The 16935-nt window shown below is 43.2% G+C and overlaps 1 protein-coding gene across 2 annotated transcripts in view; it reads left to right on the top strand.

Annotated features, from left to right (window-relative positions):
- Positions 1–16935, top strand: part of LOC137510705 (protein mono-ADP-ribosyltransferase PARP14-like) — a 179156-nt gene that overhangs the window by 33512 nt on the left and 128709 nt on the right. For both annotated transcript variants that reach the window (XM_068233925.1, XM_068233926.1), the window contains exon 3: positions 14072–14172. In XM_068233925.1, coding sequence (XP_068090026.1) covers positions 14072–14172 — 101 coding nt within the window. The remainder of the gene's footprint in view (positions 1–14071; positions 14173–16935) is intronic.

The following is a 16935-nucleotide window of genomic DNA, read 5'->3' as shown; positions in this document are numbered from 1 at the left end:
ATACATAGTAAACCAGATAAATAATAAATAACAGATAGATATTGATTATTTTCTTCCTGCACCATAAATATGACTGCATGGCCAGCATTAAACATGTCCTATTTATATATAGTAATGTTTGTGAGCTTCAGCTCAAGGAGGCATGACATCCCCCCCTTATGCTGGGAATACACGGCTCGAGCTGCCGGATCGACTCCCGCGTCCCCACTCGTCCCCGCCGCCGCCCGGATCGATTCCCGCTCGTCTCCGAGGGCGCTTCCTTTTCTTCCACTCGATTCCCCGCTATTGTCCGCCCGCGGGGATCGAGCGCGGTATTGACCCGCTGCGTGATTGGACCTGTCGGATATTATCAATCGAGCCATCAGCGGCTCGATTGATAACAAGTAGTTGCATTGTGTATTCCCAGCATTAGATTGTAAGCCTCTGGCAGGGTTCTCCCTTACCTAGTGTAATCTACAGGATCATGTGCTCCTTTCCTATGACAGCCTCGTACTTGTATTACTGGGTCTACCTAATCAGCCCATATCGCATGATCATGTATCTTCCACCGTTTGCCTTGTATAACTTTGTTCTATGTTGTATAACCGTGTTACGTCTGTCATCCTTGTATCATTGTATATATTTATTGTCCAGCACTGCATTATATGTTGGCTCTTTATAAATACAATAAATAATAATAATAATAATCTGCTGCTGAAACCTGGAAGCAGTTAGCTATTTTATGTAAGATAAGCTTGTGGTGTTAAAGGGGCTCTATAGCAAAATGTATGCTTTTCCATTATCCCCACCATCAGCTATTTAATATGGACAGCATACATTTCACCATAGAGCTTGTGTTAAAAAAAAAATAGCTCCTAATGCTGGGTACACACGATGTGATCTCCCGCTCGATCAATGGAGCAATTTCTTTTCACATGTAGCCATAATGTAACAAGCTAAGTAAGTAACTAATTAGCAGCCTGTGTATTTAATTACTTAGCTAGTTACATGTGAAAAGCAACAGCAAGGCTCTGTGTGAGCCGCTTTCTTATTAGGAAGAGCTGATTAAATGTTGCAGCTCAGCTGTGTAGGAGAGTAGATTTGGTCTTAGGAGCTATTTTTTAACATAAGTTTTATGGTGACATTTATGCTGTTCATATTAAATAACTGATGGTGGGTGTAATGGAACAGCATAATTTTTCCCATAGTCCCCCTTTAAGTTTGCTGTTTTCCTGCATGACCCACTTTATTTTGAGGCTCAGTTTACTGACATTTTCCTGCTAAATTTCTTGCCAAGTTATTTTGGTCTAAAGCTAGTTAAGCAGTCTCAAATCCAAGTCCTGACACCACCTTTTACCACAAATGGGATATGGTTTATATGCTGGTATGCTGTGTTTGCCTTTTGCAAAATTACACTTACCATTGAAACCAAAAAGTCCTATTCATGAGTTATCTGTGAAAATATAATTCTAACAATAGCCTTCTGATTGGCTGAAGTGTTATTGACCTGAGGAAATGAGTGAAGCGCACAAAACACCTTGTCTAGTGAGTAATAAAGATCATCGTTTGGCTATGTTGTTAAAAAAGGTAATCATTTTGTGAATAACTGGATGTGCCTTTTTTGGAGGTAAGGTCAACACTTACCATCCATTTTGAATTATTTTTTTTAACTATTCAGATATTTCTCCTAGTGTCTACTTCTTTTATATCATTATTTTATAGTATACATCATATAGCCATTTTAATTAATTTTGTGATGACCGTTATTGCATTGAGGCAACCCAGGTTTGTGAGTGCCACTTTTCACTATATCACTCAGCTCCTGTGACTATCGATATCCACTGTCTGGTGATGTGGTGAACTGGTATGGCCTGGGGGGGGGGGGGGGGGGGTGAAAAGGATTCCTGTGTTCCTTTGAACTCCTTTCATGATTATAATACACCCTGATCTTAAACTATTACCCAGTAAAATACTTAGATAATAGAACCTCTTTCCTAACTTGATAACAGTTAATTTACAGCTCCTAAATATCCCCCTTTATAATTATATATGTATCACATGATATAAACAGGATGTATGGAAAGCAGCCTTGCCTGCAACAAGTATCAAGAATATTTAGCTGGCAAGGGGTCTAAAGAAAGTCAGACCGCTCCTTGCCTGCTTTTGTAGAGACACACCTTTCACACAGTTACACTGATAATGTAACTCAGGGTAGTAGAAGAAGCCAGTTAAACAGGTTCAGTCAACATTTTTACATTCTTTCATCAATTATTTTGCTTTAGTATTTAAGATTATCCTAGGAATGTATCTATATTTATAGGTTAAAGTGAAACACTATTGACGCCTTTTCTACTTCTGAGTACAGTTTGACCTAGTTGGGGGATATTGATATGGAACAGCAAGCTAATAAGTACCTGCAGACCACAATGCAAGAGTGATATATTTGAGAGGATGAAAGTTGTGGCAAGCCTGCTTCCTCATATCTGAAACTTTTGCTTTGGCTTAAAGGACTACTATCACGAAAATCGTAAAATGTATATTACCTGTAAACACATTCAAATAAGAAGTACATTTCTTCCAGAGTACAATGAGCCATAAATTACTTTTCTCTATGTTGCTGTTACTTACAATAGGTAGTAGAAATCTGACAGATCCGCATCAGCGTGCGCGATCTACTGCAAAACAGGCCCCAAGGACCTTACGCCAATCGGCGTTAGGCGGTCCTGGGGCTGCCGCCGCGTCCATGTCCGTCAGTGTGACGCGGTCAGCAAGAGGTTAAAGGCCTGGGTGTAACCAAAGTCGGGTAGGTGTTGTCTCTCACCTCCCGTTCAAGCGGAGACCTACCACATAAGGTGAAGACGGTGGTGGAGATTGGGGAATGGGGGCTGAACTGTGAGTGGTGATCCGTCAGGCCTTACAGTAGTATAAATCTGACTGAACCAACAGGTTTTGGAGAAGACCATCTCCTCATGGGGGATTCTATCAGGTTTCTTTATTTTGAAAAGCACAGTTGCTCCGTCCAACTGCCAAAAATGTGTGGTGTGAGCAGAGAGGCTGGCCAGCATCTCTGTATAAATCCTTTTCATATAAAGTCTTTAAAAAAATAAAGGCCATGCTGAGAATCCCCCATGAAGAGATGCTTGGGGCCTGTTTTGCAGGAGATCAGGCGCGCTGATGCACACGCATCTTAGCTTGGTGGGCGGAGCTCTGCTCCACCTTCAACCTACCAGCAGCGATCGCCGCTAGGAGACTGTTAGACGGTGAAACCACCATCTAATTAGCTTGTACAGCGCTGCGATCCACGGCAGCACTGTACTGGGGACAGCCGTGTTACACGGCTGTCCCCCTGGGAGACAGGATAGTGATCGGCTGTCATAGGCTGAAGCCTATGACAGTTGATCACGCTGATTGGCTGGCGGGGGAAGGGAGGGAGGGCTGGGGAATAAATGTAAAAAAAGGTCAAATTTATTTAGAAAATAATGAAATAAATATTTTTATTAAAAAAAATAAACATAGGGGGAGCGATCAGATCCCACCAACATAAAGCTCTATTGGTTGGGTGAAAAGGGAGGGGGGGATCACTTGTGTGCTGTGTTGTGCAGCCCTGCAGTGAGGCCTTAACCTTCCTGGCGGTAAGCCCGAGCTGAGCTCAGGCTATGCCGCGCAGGAAGATATCTCAGCCCCTGGTGGGGCGATTTAGGTCTGGTTTTTAGGGGAGTTTAAAACAGCGGTCCTCAAGTAGTTAAGGGTGCACGGCGTTGGAGCTGAACAAGGCATGAGAAATAAACCACCAGAACACATAGAAAGCAAAACTCAAGTCCAATAAACAGTCCACGGTCATACACAGTAGATCAGAATTATCGCGGTACACAAGGGCTAGGCAAAATCAGGTCAGTAACAGGCAAAGGTCGGTCCAGGCAGCAATCAAGAGTAATCCAGGAAACAGGCAGAGGTCAGTGCAGGCGGCAGGCAAGAATGGTCAGAAGGCAAGCTAAGGTCAGAATCCAGGCAATCACAAAATACGCACAACAGAGCACCCAGCAGTAGCAAGCTAAAGCTATAACGGGCAATGAGCACAGATCACAGGCAGACTTAAATACTGACCACTCACCAATCAGTGGCCGGCCACACACTCCCACATCCATTCACAATGCAGCAATCCCTGCCTGAGTGTCAGCTGATTAGGGAAGTCAGCTCACACTAGATTCTTTGCTTTCTAAGTGTATAGGACGGACGCTTTATCTGATGAATCCACCCCTTTCCCTTCCCAGGCTGCGTACGTATATCCCTGTTGCTAGGGACGCCTGAATTATCCTGCGCGCAATCCCATAAGTGCCAGGATGTGGCGGACTCCCGGCAGAGATGGTGACATCGCTGGATCCCGGAGGTAAGACTGTGACAACTACCTACTGTAAGTGACAGCAACATAGGAGAATCGTAATTGAGGGCTCATTTTACTCTGGAAGAAATGTACTTCTTATTTAAATGTGTTTTCATGTATTTAAAATTTTACGATCTTCACGATAGTGGTCCTTTAAAGCCAACATTTTCAAGAAGTAATTACAGGATTTGGAGGATGTGGAGAAGAGTGGACAACACATGAGGTATGTGCATTCAGCATGAACATACCTCAGTGCTTACCTTAGGTAGACTTGCCTTGGGTCAGGTATACTTTAAAGTGGTCTGCAACTCTTGCTCTAAAAGATTCTGTACAGCTTTAAACCTACTATCTAAAAAAAATTCTAGCAGAACAGCATTCAAACAGTTAAACACAGCACTTTGCTCTGCACTGGAAAGCTCCTTCAGCTTAAGATCAGCATCCAAAGAGGAGATAATATTATCTTTTGTTTACATTCCTCAGTTGTTACATTGTATATAATAACTGAAAATGAGCTCTCTGTGCTTCAAGCATGCACACAGTTCAGAACAGCTCACTAGAAGATTTTAATATATAATAGAACACAGCTTGAATAAAACGCAATGGCAACTTTCAGAGCAGATAGAGTTTGGGAATTTGTAATTTGTAAATGGACAATATTACTTGTGCACAAAAGCAAATATGGTAACTGTATTGGTAATTAACAGTAGGGAAACACATTTTAATGGCATGTTATGTCATAGTTTCAGACCACTTTAAAAAAGAGCTGCTCCTACAGCAGAAAACATCCACTTCCAGAACGTAAGGGAGAGTGAAATTGAGATACATCAGTATCAGAACAGAAGTAGTCTAGTGCTTACAAAGCATCTTGAGCAGCCTCGGACCAACAAAACCTGATGTTCTTTTTGGTGAGAAGTGATATGCAGATTGGTTTTAGAAATGTCCCTAATGTATTTGCAAAAAAAAAAAAAATTATTTCAGGATGGAGGCGGCCAGTCAAGAATGGTTGACACCTTATTAGAGTTTATGGCCACCATCACTTTTGAGATCTGGCATAGTCTATGGTCACAGATGCACTGCAGAACCATGTGGGAACATTGTCACTGATTGTCATTCAGGTAAACAATGGCAAAACCATCTAAGTAATGGAATAGGCCATTTGCAAAATGCTGGAAATTAGCTTACGCACTGCAGAGCCTCAGTGGCATTACGAGGTATTAAAACTATTTGTAACATTAACAAAAGGCCATTTGGCATACAGCTGGGAATGTCAGACTTGGAGAAGGACTTATGAATACTGGTTGATAACAAGTTAGGTAATTGTATACAAGGCCAAGCAGCGGTAGCTAAAGCAAATAAAATTCTGGGATGCATAAAAAGGGAAATAATATCTTGAGATGCTAGTATACTACTCCCTGTGTATAAATCACTTGTGAGGCCACATCTGGAGTATGGAATACAGTTTTGGGCACCACACTATAGAAAGGACATTTCCCTTCTGGAACGGGTACAAAGAAGGGCAACTAAATTAATCAGAGGGATGGAAGAGCTCGCTTACCAAGAAAGGTTTGACAAACTGGGCTTATTCAGCTTGGAAAAAAGGCGACTAAAAGGTGACCTGATTAACATATATAAATACATCAGAGGGCAATACAAAAGCTTGTCAGATGAGCTTTTTGTCCCTAGGGTTGTACAATGGACGAGGGGACATGATTTGCGGGTGGAGGAAAAAAGTTTTTGCCATCTATTTAGAAAGGGGTCCTTCACAGTGAGAGTGGTTAAAATATGAATATCTTACCTCCGGAAGTAGTTATGGCAAACTCTGCATTTAAAGCGGGCTTGGATGCGTTCCTTGCATTGAAGGGCATCCACGACTATAATTATTAGGCAATTCCCAGGAGAGTTGATCCAGGGATTTATCTGACTGCCACCTGGAGTTGGGAAGGAATTTTTCCCTTTTAAGGCTAATTGGCCGAGACCTTGTAAGGTTTTTCGCCTTCCTCTGGATCAACTGGGATATGTGCAGGTTCAGGATGGTGCTTTTAATTTTTTTTTCTGGTTGGACTTGATGGACGGATATTTTTTTTCAACCAACTATGTAACTATGAAAGTTTAAAGGGACCCTGAGCAGACGCCATGGGTATGCATATAAACTATATGGTAAAGAGGAGCCACTCACCGGCCCCTTATGTAAGCGATCCTGCTCCCGGGCTGTCTACTTTCAATTACATTGGATCCGGCGACTCTGACATAAAGTCGCGCTGTGACAAAGAATAGGAAGCCTGTGTGTCCTCTCTGTCCATGCATAGGCTTCCTGGCTTCTTCTCCCTCCCTCTGTTGCGCGTCATATTGGGGTTCACATGCAGAGGGGAGGACAAAGCAAGGAAGTCTACACATGCGCAGAGAGGACCCACAGGGTTCCTATTCTGGGTCACAGCACGACTTTATGTCAGAGTTGCTGGATGAAATGTAATTGATAGCAGACAGCCCGGGAGCAGGAGCGCTTACATGAGGGGCTGGTGAGTGTCTCCTCTTTAGCAAATAGCTGTGGACATGCTTATATGCATACCCACGGCATCTGCTCAGTGTCCCTTTAAAGAATACCCTGACAAATGTAAATCTTCAAAACAACTTATGGACTGAAATAGTAGAGATTCATACGCAAACTCCAAACCCGAGAGTTTTCATGTGCTTCAATATTTTATTTTACAGCCTGGAAAACGTTGTACAAAAACTGGTTCACACTACATCTAAAACCAATGCTGATGCATGTAAGCTCTACTCCTTTCCCACTGTCCCATCATGGTATAATACCGCATTGATCACCCAGCGTAAAGCCACAGTATACTGTATGCTATATGTAGGGACTTGTTGCTTCTTCTACTACTGAAAAAGTGGCTATATCCCCATTGTCATGCAGGCTTGATAGGCCATTGAAATTAGGAGAAAGTAAAGGACTGGCCGGTTTTCAGTAGTAGAAGAAGCAACAAGTCCCTACATATAGCATACAGTATACTGTGGCCAGAGTGTGAATGAGGAGGCCTCTTGGTGTGCACCGGGTGGAGGGCCCACATATGTCCAGACATGATTGAATATACCGGTTGATTTGCATAGGCTTTACGCTGGGTGATCAATGCGGTATTATACCATGATGGGGACAGTGGGAAAGGAGTAGAGCTCACATGCATCAGCATTGGTTTTAGAATTTTAGATGTAGTGTGAACCAGTTTTTGTACAACGTTTTCCAGGCTGTAAAATAAAATATTGAAGCACATAAAGACTCTCGGGTTTGGAGTTTGCGTATGAATATTGTTCAGGGTACCTGAGTGTCTCCCCATATGGGTGGTGCACAATTCAACATGTGGCCGCCAAAAGTTTGGTAATTGATGAAATAGTAGAGAGTCAGGTACAAACGCTTCCAAAACAATGAGCATGAAAAAACACTGCTGCAATCAATGTATGTATACTATTCCACAAACTACTGTCAAATTTCCAGAGCAAGCCTCAGCGCTAGCATAAAACATTCTTACCTTGATGAAAAGTTTTGTGGAAATCTCCTGCAGACACCCGGGACTGAGGTGAGTAGTAATGATTATTTATAGTAAAGATATTTACAAACAGGTTCCATCCTGGGAGGTTGTTTGTAAGTTGAATTTGTTTGTAAGTCGAGTAATGTGGTATAAAAAGGGCAACACAGATAAAGAATTTACTTGTATTTGTACATAAAGTATAAACAATGTTTTTTGAGAGTTTTCCATGTGCTTTTAATTTGTCTTAAACTACTGACAATCGTTTAACTACTTCCCGACCGCGTCACGCTGATGGGAGTGGTCGCGGCGGCAGCCCCAGGACGGCCTAACGCTGATCGCTGATCGGCATAAGGTCCTTGGGGCGTGGTGTGGGGGCGATCTTGCGCCGATGTGCGCGCATCCCTGCTTGGATGGCAGAGCTCCGTGCCACCTTCAGTCTCCCAGCGGCGATTTCCGCTAGGAGACTGTTAGACGGCGAAACCGCCATCTATTTACTAGGTACAGTGCTGCAACCTAAGACAATGTTGTACAGAGGACAGCCGTGTGACACGGCTGTCCCCTAGAGAGGCAGAGAAGTGATCGGCTGTCATAGGCTGAAGCCTATGACAGCCGATCACGCTGATTGGCTGGCGAGGGGAGGGAGGGAGAGCCACAAAAATAAAAAAATACACATTTTTATTTAAAAAATAAATATTTGCAAAACACAAAAATAAATAAACATTGGGGGAGCAATCAGACCCCACCAACAGAAAGCTCTGTTGGTGGGGAGAAAATAAAAGGGGGGGGGGCTCACTTGTGTGCTGAGTTGGACGGCCCTGCAGTGAGGCCTTAAAGCTGCAGTGACCTGATTTGAGAAAAATGGCCTGGTCTTTAGGGGGGTTTAACACTGCGGTCCTCAAGTGGTGGTTAAATAATGCTGTTACGTGTAGCAACAAAACAATGTAACAACATAAACAGTATTAAATATTTTGTACATGGAGACAACATTGTTTATCTGTATGAAACATTGTAACTCAAGCTGTTTGTGAGTCGGGGACTGTTTTTTTGTTTTGTTTTTTTACAAAGAAGATAGGAACTCCTAAAGGGGAAACGGAGAGCAAAATTAAACCTTTACCCAAGTAGGAGGAGCCGGTAAACATCTTTTGAAGCAGTGTGGTAAAGAGACGGTATGGCCAGTGGCGTAGCAATAGGGGGTGCAGAGGTTGCGACTGCAACAGGGCACTTAGGCCAGAGGGGCCCCAAGGGGCCGCTCTCAACCGCAGTATTAGCTCTTTATTTGGTCCTTTGCTAGTAATAATCACTTCTATAGATGCTTAGAATAGTAGTGATAATTAATAAACCGTTCCCTATTCCCTTCTTGGAGCTCTGTCAACGTGGTTGTCCTTGGCAAGTTTTGGTGCGCCATATTAATTGTTATGTATAGAGTGCTTGGGTGGCCCAATATAAAACTTGTACTGGGGCCCAGAGCTCCTTAGCTACTCCACTGGGTATGGGTGTCAGTTTCCCAATGAATTGTAGGGTTATAAACATAGTTCAAGCGTATGCCCATTCTAACAGAGAACAAGGAGGTGGACAGGATATTAAATGTACTAGTTCTGCAGATTTACACAAGTAGAAGGCAACCTCCAGAAGCACAAGGCAGGCAGGATAAGAGGATCTGAACATCTCTACATTGCTCTCATAGGAGGTTACCAGGGAATTCTCCAAAGAGGGCCTCCTGTATCAGAGCGAGGGTAGGAAAATGGTGCCCTTTGTGGTTGCAAAGGCCGGTCCTCTGGTAGTGTTATACCTCTGGTGTGCAGCTGTAATATTGGAAGAACCAAAGGAGGTTTACAGAATAACTCTTTCCCAATCCTCAAGAAAAATGAAGAATGGGGATGGTGGAAAAGTATTTTAGCATTGCTGTGGGGGAGAGGGGCAACTACACTAGTTGTAGGAGAATGGTGGCCTCACTTGTGAAGGATAGGAAAGGTGGGAAGCAAAGTGGCTTTATTTGTTATATAGCACTGGGAGTCATCATGGGGGAGGGGTAACGAAGGGGGGGGGGGGAGACTCTCCTTTATAATTCATGTCTAATGTCATGTGTCATGTTTTCTCTTGCATGGTTTAAATGGGAAATGTGATAGCTAACACTTCAACAAAAACGTCTATTCTGCCAGTGAACTGCACCCCAAGAAGTTCATCCATCACTAGTGCTGGATTCTTGTAGCTCACGGATCTTTTTGTTAGCGACTTCTGTTTTATTCTTCCTAATGAGCCTATTATATTTTTTTTCTCCTTTGCCTGTATACATTGTCCCTAACTTATGAACACCGACTTACAAACAACCTCCCAATAGGACCTGAAAATGTGAAATTTGATTTTGTGGGAACAAGCAAAAATAAGAAAAAAATAAAAAAAGACCTTGTTGTTTTTGAGAAAATTGATTTTAACCACTTAAAGACCCTCGCTACGCATATATCTACGCCCCGCAAAACTTAACTTCAGGTTCAGGGGCGTAGATATGCGCACTGTTTACTTACCGCCACCGCTCACAATCGCGAATGAATGGGAGGATCGTGATGTGAAAATTGCTCTGGTCCTGAAGGAGTAAAAACCTGTGGTCCTGAAGTGGTTGAAAAATACAAAGAATTTTTTTTGCTGCAGTGCACTGAGGGTACAGGAGGACAGGGATGGCACAGTGTTTCGACTTATGGACAAATTAAGGTCAAGAACGAACCTACAGCCCCTATCTTGTTCGTTAACCGAGGACTACCTTTTTGCTATTGATCCTCTTTAATTATCTTTTTTTGTGTCTCACTACATTCTTTAGTTCTGTTGTTTGTTTACATTTGCCATCATACCAATCTTAACTACTTCCGTACCAGCAGTCTCTGCCTCCATAAGGGCCAGAGACTGCTGTTACCGTAAAACAGCACTTAACGATGGCGGGGACAGAACGGCGGCAGCGCATGGCGAGGATTGCAGCCACAAGCAGGACATAGATTTCAACTGGGCTGGTTTGTAAGCAGTTAATTTCCAGATTTCTGCTTATGTTTCACCATGACCCGGATGCACTAAATGGAGTAGCCTTGCACAGGCAGTGCATGACAATTTTACTGGTAAGAATGCGGGGTTAGCACCACCCATTAACCCATTAGCACCATGTGCATTGCCGGTACAACATGCATGCTGCTCTGGTAACATGTAAGTTGCACATTACTATAGCATTCCCATAGTAACAATTGTTTTAACCCGGTAACGTTCATGGCGCTAATGGGTTAACAGGCAGTGCTCCCCTGGCATTAATGCCAGTGATATTGCAGTGCGCTGCCTATGTACGGCAACCTTACCACCTTTAGTGTATCAGGCTGTATGTTTCCTGCTACACTTACTGTTATCAATCAACTTTCATCTACACTGTTTTTCAAATACATACACTTTAAAAATGGCAAAGTTGACTCAAATTATCTACATTGCTACTGATGACACTGAGGGCTAGTTCACAGTGGTCAGTTGTGTTGAAGAATAATTCTGCGTGTCAACTCACTGCCCATGCAATACTATGGACCTGTTTAAAGTATTGTGTTCTAACTTATCTTGTTATTCTAACTGGCTGCATGCAGGCTTTGAATTAAAATCTATATCCAATCTCCATTACAGTTCACACTCATTATACCAAGTGCATTATGCAACTGACCACTGAAAACCTAGCCTAAGTAATCTCACACTCTATAGGGACAATACCCATTTCTGTGACACCAGCACATGCTTAGTAGAGATTGCACGAACGGTTCGCCGGCGAACGGTTCCTGGCAAACTTCCGGTGGTTCGCGTTCGCCATCTAAGGTGAACTTTTCCGAAAGTTTGGTGACCCCCATAGTACGCCATTAGGGTCAACTTTGACCCTCTACATCACAGTCAGCAGGCACATTGTAGCCAATCAGGCTACACTCTCTCCTGGAGCCACTCCCCCTTTATAAAAGGCAGGCTCCGCCGGCCATTACACTCACTCGTGTGCCTGCTTTAATTAGAGAAGGGACAGCTGCATCAGACTCTCTCATAGGGAAAGATTAGTTAGGCTCTTGTAGGCTTGTTAGCTTGCTACTTGCTGATTCTTATTGCTAAAATAGCACCCCACAACAGCTCTTTTTAGAGCTAATCTTGTTCTTGTGATCTATTTTTCTTATTTTGTGTGCCCCACTGACACTTGTGTTGCATAGACAGCCTTGGTAATTCATACTGTGTGTGTGCCACTGCCAGCCAGGCCCAGCACATTCAGTGACTACCTGTGTGTGTGACAGGTGCACATTGTAATACCCAGTACTGCATATACCTACCTGTTGTGTTCAGTGCACTCACCTCATCACTGCATATACCTACCGGTTGTGTTCAGTGCACCCACCTCATTACTGCATATACCTACCTGTTGTGTTCAGTGAACCCACCTTATCACTGCAAATACCTACCTGTTGTGTTCAGTGAACCCACCTCATCACTGCATATACCTACCTGTTGTGTTCAGTGAACCCACCTCATTACTGCATATACCTACCTGTTGTGGGGCTTGCGTATCACAATGAAGCAATGACCGCTGGCTATATGAGTTTTTCGGGGGGTGGCACACCAAAGATAATAAGGTTGTTTCTTTATTGTGGACAGACCAGATTTGATCAGCTGGACAGTCACTGTTGTTCTATCATTGAGCTACCACAGCCCGGCGACTATATGGGCTTGAAAACCGTCATGGCCTGCACTCTCGCCATGGTGCGCACCAGTCCAGCACGACCGTGACTACGCAAACAGCTGTTTGCGGTGCATTACACAGTGAGTTTGGTGTGTCAGTGTGAAGCAGTACTCTAACTACACTCCCTGATGCAAGATGCAAGATGTTTTAAAGCACTTTAGGCCTGCAACTTAGCATTCACTGTGATTTCTGCCCTTAAAACGCTACTCTGCGTCAAATCCATATTTTTCCCCGGGACTTTTGGCGTCTATCCCATTCCGCCATGCCCCCCTCCAGGGGTTAGACCCCTTGAAACATCGTTTCCATCACTTTTGTGGCCAGCATAATTTTTTCTAGTTTTCAAAGTTTGCATCTCCATTGAAGTCTATTGCGGTTCGCGAAAGTTCGCGAACGCGGTTCGCGAACCGAAAATCGGAGGTTCTGGCCATTTCTAATGGTTAGTATGGCTGCTCACATTTCTCCCTGAGTCTTTCAATGTTCTCAGCTTAGTCATTTTTGCTGAAGGCATGTGATACTGTGATTATAATTTTTGGGATTCAACTAAACTGCAGAAGGTTTCCCTCCATATCACCTGTTCCTGTTTTGTGCATGTCTTAAAAAACTGCTTTTTGTACTACATGTTTTTCAAACTCTGCATGATGTCTTGATGTCTTCTTCTTTCCCATTTTAGTCCGTACATTCCTTGTACCAGATGTGTAATGGAAAATTGTTTCCATCATCCTTCTGTTCCTCGGTACCTGTTGTACTGTAAGAGCTGTCTGATTCTATCTGTGCTAATGTACGTAGTAAAAAGATTCAGTATGATGCAGGGCCACTGACCCTAAGGCCCACGTCCAACCTGGAGGACTAAGAATTTGGATTTTGTCCCTTCCTACCTCTTGAGTGTGCCCACGCCACAGCTTGATCATGGACGCCATTTCACCGGGTCCCCAGATGCAGTTTTGATTGGCATCCTCAGGTGATGTCCAGTGGATATGATGTCAGCTGCATGTAGTTATCTATGGGTCCTTTAAGCTGATAATTTACTCCTGAAGAAGTGAACTTTACCTGTTTCAGGTTAACAAAACTCTTCAAGTTTTGTCTTTACTTCACATGAAAAAAAAAAAAATGACTTTAACATTTGTATAATACTATGGTTTATTCCTGCAATAGGAGTGGCTTAAGCAATAGCATAGTTGATGTACTCCAGAAAAAGGAGGATCTATCAGTTTTTTCTCTTTCAGCACCCCATTTGTTGGAAGAAATGTAATAATGTATGCTGTCTATGCAAATACAACTACTGTTGATGGCAAGTGTGCTGTTTTTCACAGTTTTTTTATTCATAAACAAATGACCTGACTCTTGTCTACCTTACCCTAATGAAGTTTTTATAAATGTACTGTATAGGGACCTAGGAAAAATCATAAGTGCCTCTCCCGTTGAACAATATAAGGTGATATATTTGTGTTTGCTTTATAGTTATGGACAGAGTTCTCAATCATCCAAATCGAAGAGTGGATTCTGGGGGAGAAGTATTGGAATTCACACTTGAAGCTGAAGCAGAAGAAAATCTGACCACAGTAAGTTCGTTTTTCTGTCTATGACACAAAAGATCTACTAAACTCCTAATACCAAGGCACAGATAGCAGCAGGCCATTAAGCCACCAATGTGCAAATCATTGAAGTCTTCACTACTATATTGGTAGAACACAAACTTGATGTTTTTTCATTTATAAAGTGACCCTGAAGAAAATGACATGTATCAAGAGGAGGTAAGCATTTGCATGCACCGCAACAAACATATTAGAACTAACCTGTGTTCCTTCTCCTTCCTTTCCTTCTTTCTTTACTTCCTTCTTTCATTCGTAAAACGAAGCTGTCACTGATAACTAGAGACTATAAAGCTCCTGTGTGGCTGAGAAGTAACATTCTTAATGCAGGGAAGAAATACAAAGTTTAACAGTTGAAGAGTTGTTAGTTTGGTCGATCAGAGCGCTCGGAGAGAGGACGGGCCGCAGACAGGCCTGTAAACCTGCGCAGCCGTTGTAGCGGCTCGGCGAACTGCGTAGGCGATGGATTTTTAAAGCGGTGATTCAGAGCGACCATCAGATAAGGCAACCCTGGGGAGGGTCGGGTACTGCAATGGAGGCTGGACTTAGATAACAGAGCACAACAGTGAAGAAGAAGCCGCTGATCGTCTTCCCTGAGGTCTGCAATTGCTATGAGGTACATAACTTTTTTTAGACCCTCTGCATCGTAAGTCCTTTAAAGGGAACCTGAACTAATTAACATTATTTAAAATAGACACATGATGTAGCTGCAAATGAATATTACATACCATATTTTTCGGACTATAGGACACACTTTTTCTCCCCCAAAAGTGGGGAAAAAAGTTACTGCGTCTTATAGTACGAATGTAACCTACCTTGGTGCTCGTTTCCTAGTGGGTGGCACGGCAACAGTAGCAGCGGTAGTCTGCAGTGGGTGGCAGCGGCAGCAGCATGATCCACAATGTCTAAGCGGCATAGGAGAAGCCGCTGTTATAATCCACTCTGCTTGTCCTTTGATCTTTATCCTCCCAGGGTGCCCCAGCAGCGCGATCCACAATGACTCTAAGCTGCATATGGAAAGCCGCTGTTATCATCTACAATGCTTTGTTCTTTAATCTTTTAATCCAGCCCAGTCAGCCCTGCAGCAGCGCGATCCCTGCTGACAAAGTATCGGAACATCTTCAGCCCCTATAGCGGCAGTCCTCAGAGACTTCCGTACTTGCATTGTTTACTTGCGTCATCATATGTCATCATATGACCCTACAGTGCGTGGTTCGGAAGGGTTGGCCCTAGAGCAATGCGGACTGCGCAGCCGCGGCCAGCTCCGGCGGCCATATTAGGAGTGGCATGAGAGCCCGATCCGGCCTGTGGGGTCGCGATCGGCACGGGGGGCGCTTTCAGGAAGGGGACCCGGCGGAACTGCATGGAGGGCGAGGACGGCATCTTCCGTGCATTTAAACATCTTCCAGGTACTTGACTTTTTTAAGGATTTTGGCCTCGCAAGTCCTTTAAGGTAGAAAATACCCCTTTAATCTCAACTCCTAAAGGTTGCTGTCTGGGGGTAACAATGGAGTTTGAGTTCTGATTTCAACCACATATTAATACATTAACAACCTCTTTCTACTTCCATCTCAAAAATATCTCCAGAATTAGTCGTTTCCTTATACAAGAGGCTACTGAAATGCTTGTAAAAGGTCTAATCATGTCCCATCTTGATTACTGTAAAGGTGCCCATTAATGGTACAATTTTTTCATCAGGTTTGATCCTTTGATGCACTTTTTACGATCGAAAGTAATCAGAAAATGTCTCAATTGTTCCCATAAACAGGTCGATTAGGGCATTTTCTCTCTACAGATACGATTTTATAATCCAACTTTTACACAATTCCAAGTGACCAAAGAATCATTTCACATCCATTTTCACTAAACACTGCGTTTTTTTCTGTACAATTCGATCTTAAATATTGCGTTGAAAGATTATATGTGATGAAAATTTGTATTTGTACCATTAATGGCCACCTTTACACCCTACTCTGTGGTCTACCAAAGAGCAGACTGGCTCCTTTCCTGTTCCTACTGAATTCTGCTGCTTGTCTCATCCAGCTTTCCTCCCGCTCCTTTGATGCATCCCCTCTCTGTCAATCCCTCCATTGGCTACCAATCACCAAAAGGATCCAGTTCAAACTCCTAACACTACCATACAAAGGTCTATATAGCTCCTCCATACATTTCCTTAATAATTTCCAGATATCATGCATCCTGGAACCTTTGCTCTTCCCAAAAGACCCTCTTGTTGTCCATATTGGTCACCTCCTCTCACTCTTGAATGCAGGACTTCTCATGAGCGTAACCTCTCTTTTGGATCTCTCTCCCACAGCCCATCTGTCATGCTACAAGCATGGAAATCTATTTAAATGTATCCTCAAGACACACCTATTCAGACAAACTTATTATTAACTATAGTTAGAATTTAAAACTCACTGCCTCATCTGCTTGCCCCTTTGTCTACTCACCCAGTGTCTCAACCCCACTACCCTCTATATCAGGCATGGGCAAACTTGGCCCTCCAGCTGTTGAGGAACTACAAGTCCCACAATGCATTGCAGGAGTCTGACAGCCACAGTCATAACTCATAATGGCAAATGCATTGTGGGATTTGTAGTTCCTTAACAGCTGGAGGTCCAAGTTTGCCCATGCCTGCTCTAGATTGTAAGCTTGCAGGAGCAGGGACCGTTCCCTTTTGTTTTCTGTTTCTGTGCAATTTATTAAATTAACATTTATCAGTATTGGTGT

Source organism: Hyperolius riggenbachi, chromosome 1 (genome assembly GCF_040937935.1).
Source record: "Hyperolius riggenbachi isolate aHypRig1 chromosome 1, aHypRig1.pri, whole genome shotgun sequence".
Classification (NCBI taxonomy): domain Eukaryota; kingdom Metazoa; phylum Chordata; class Amphibia; order Anura; family Hyperoliidae; genus Hyperolius; species Hyperolius riggenbachi.
This window is presented reverse-complemented; position numbering and strand designations above follow the sequence as displayed.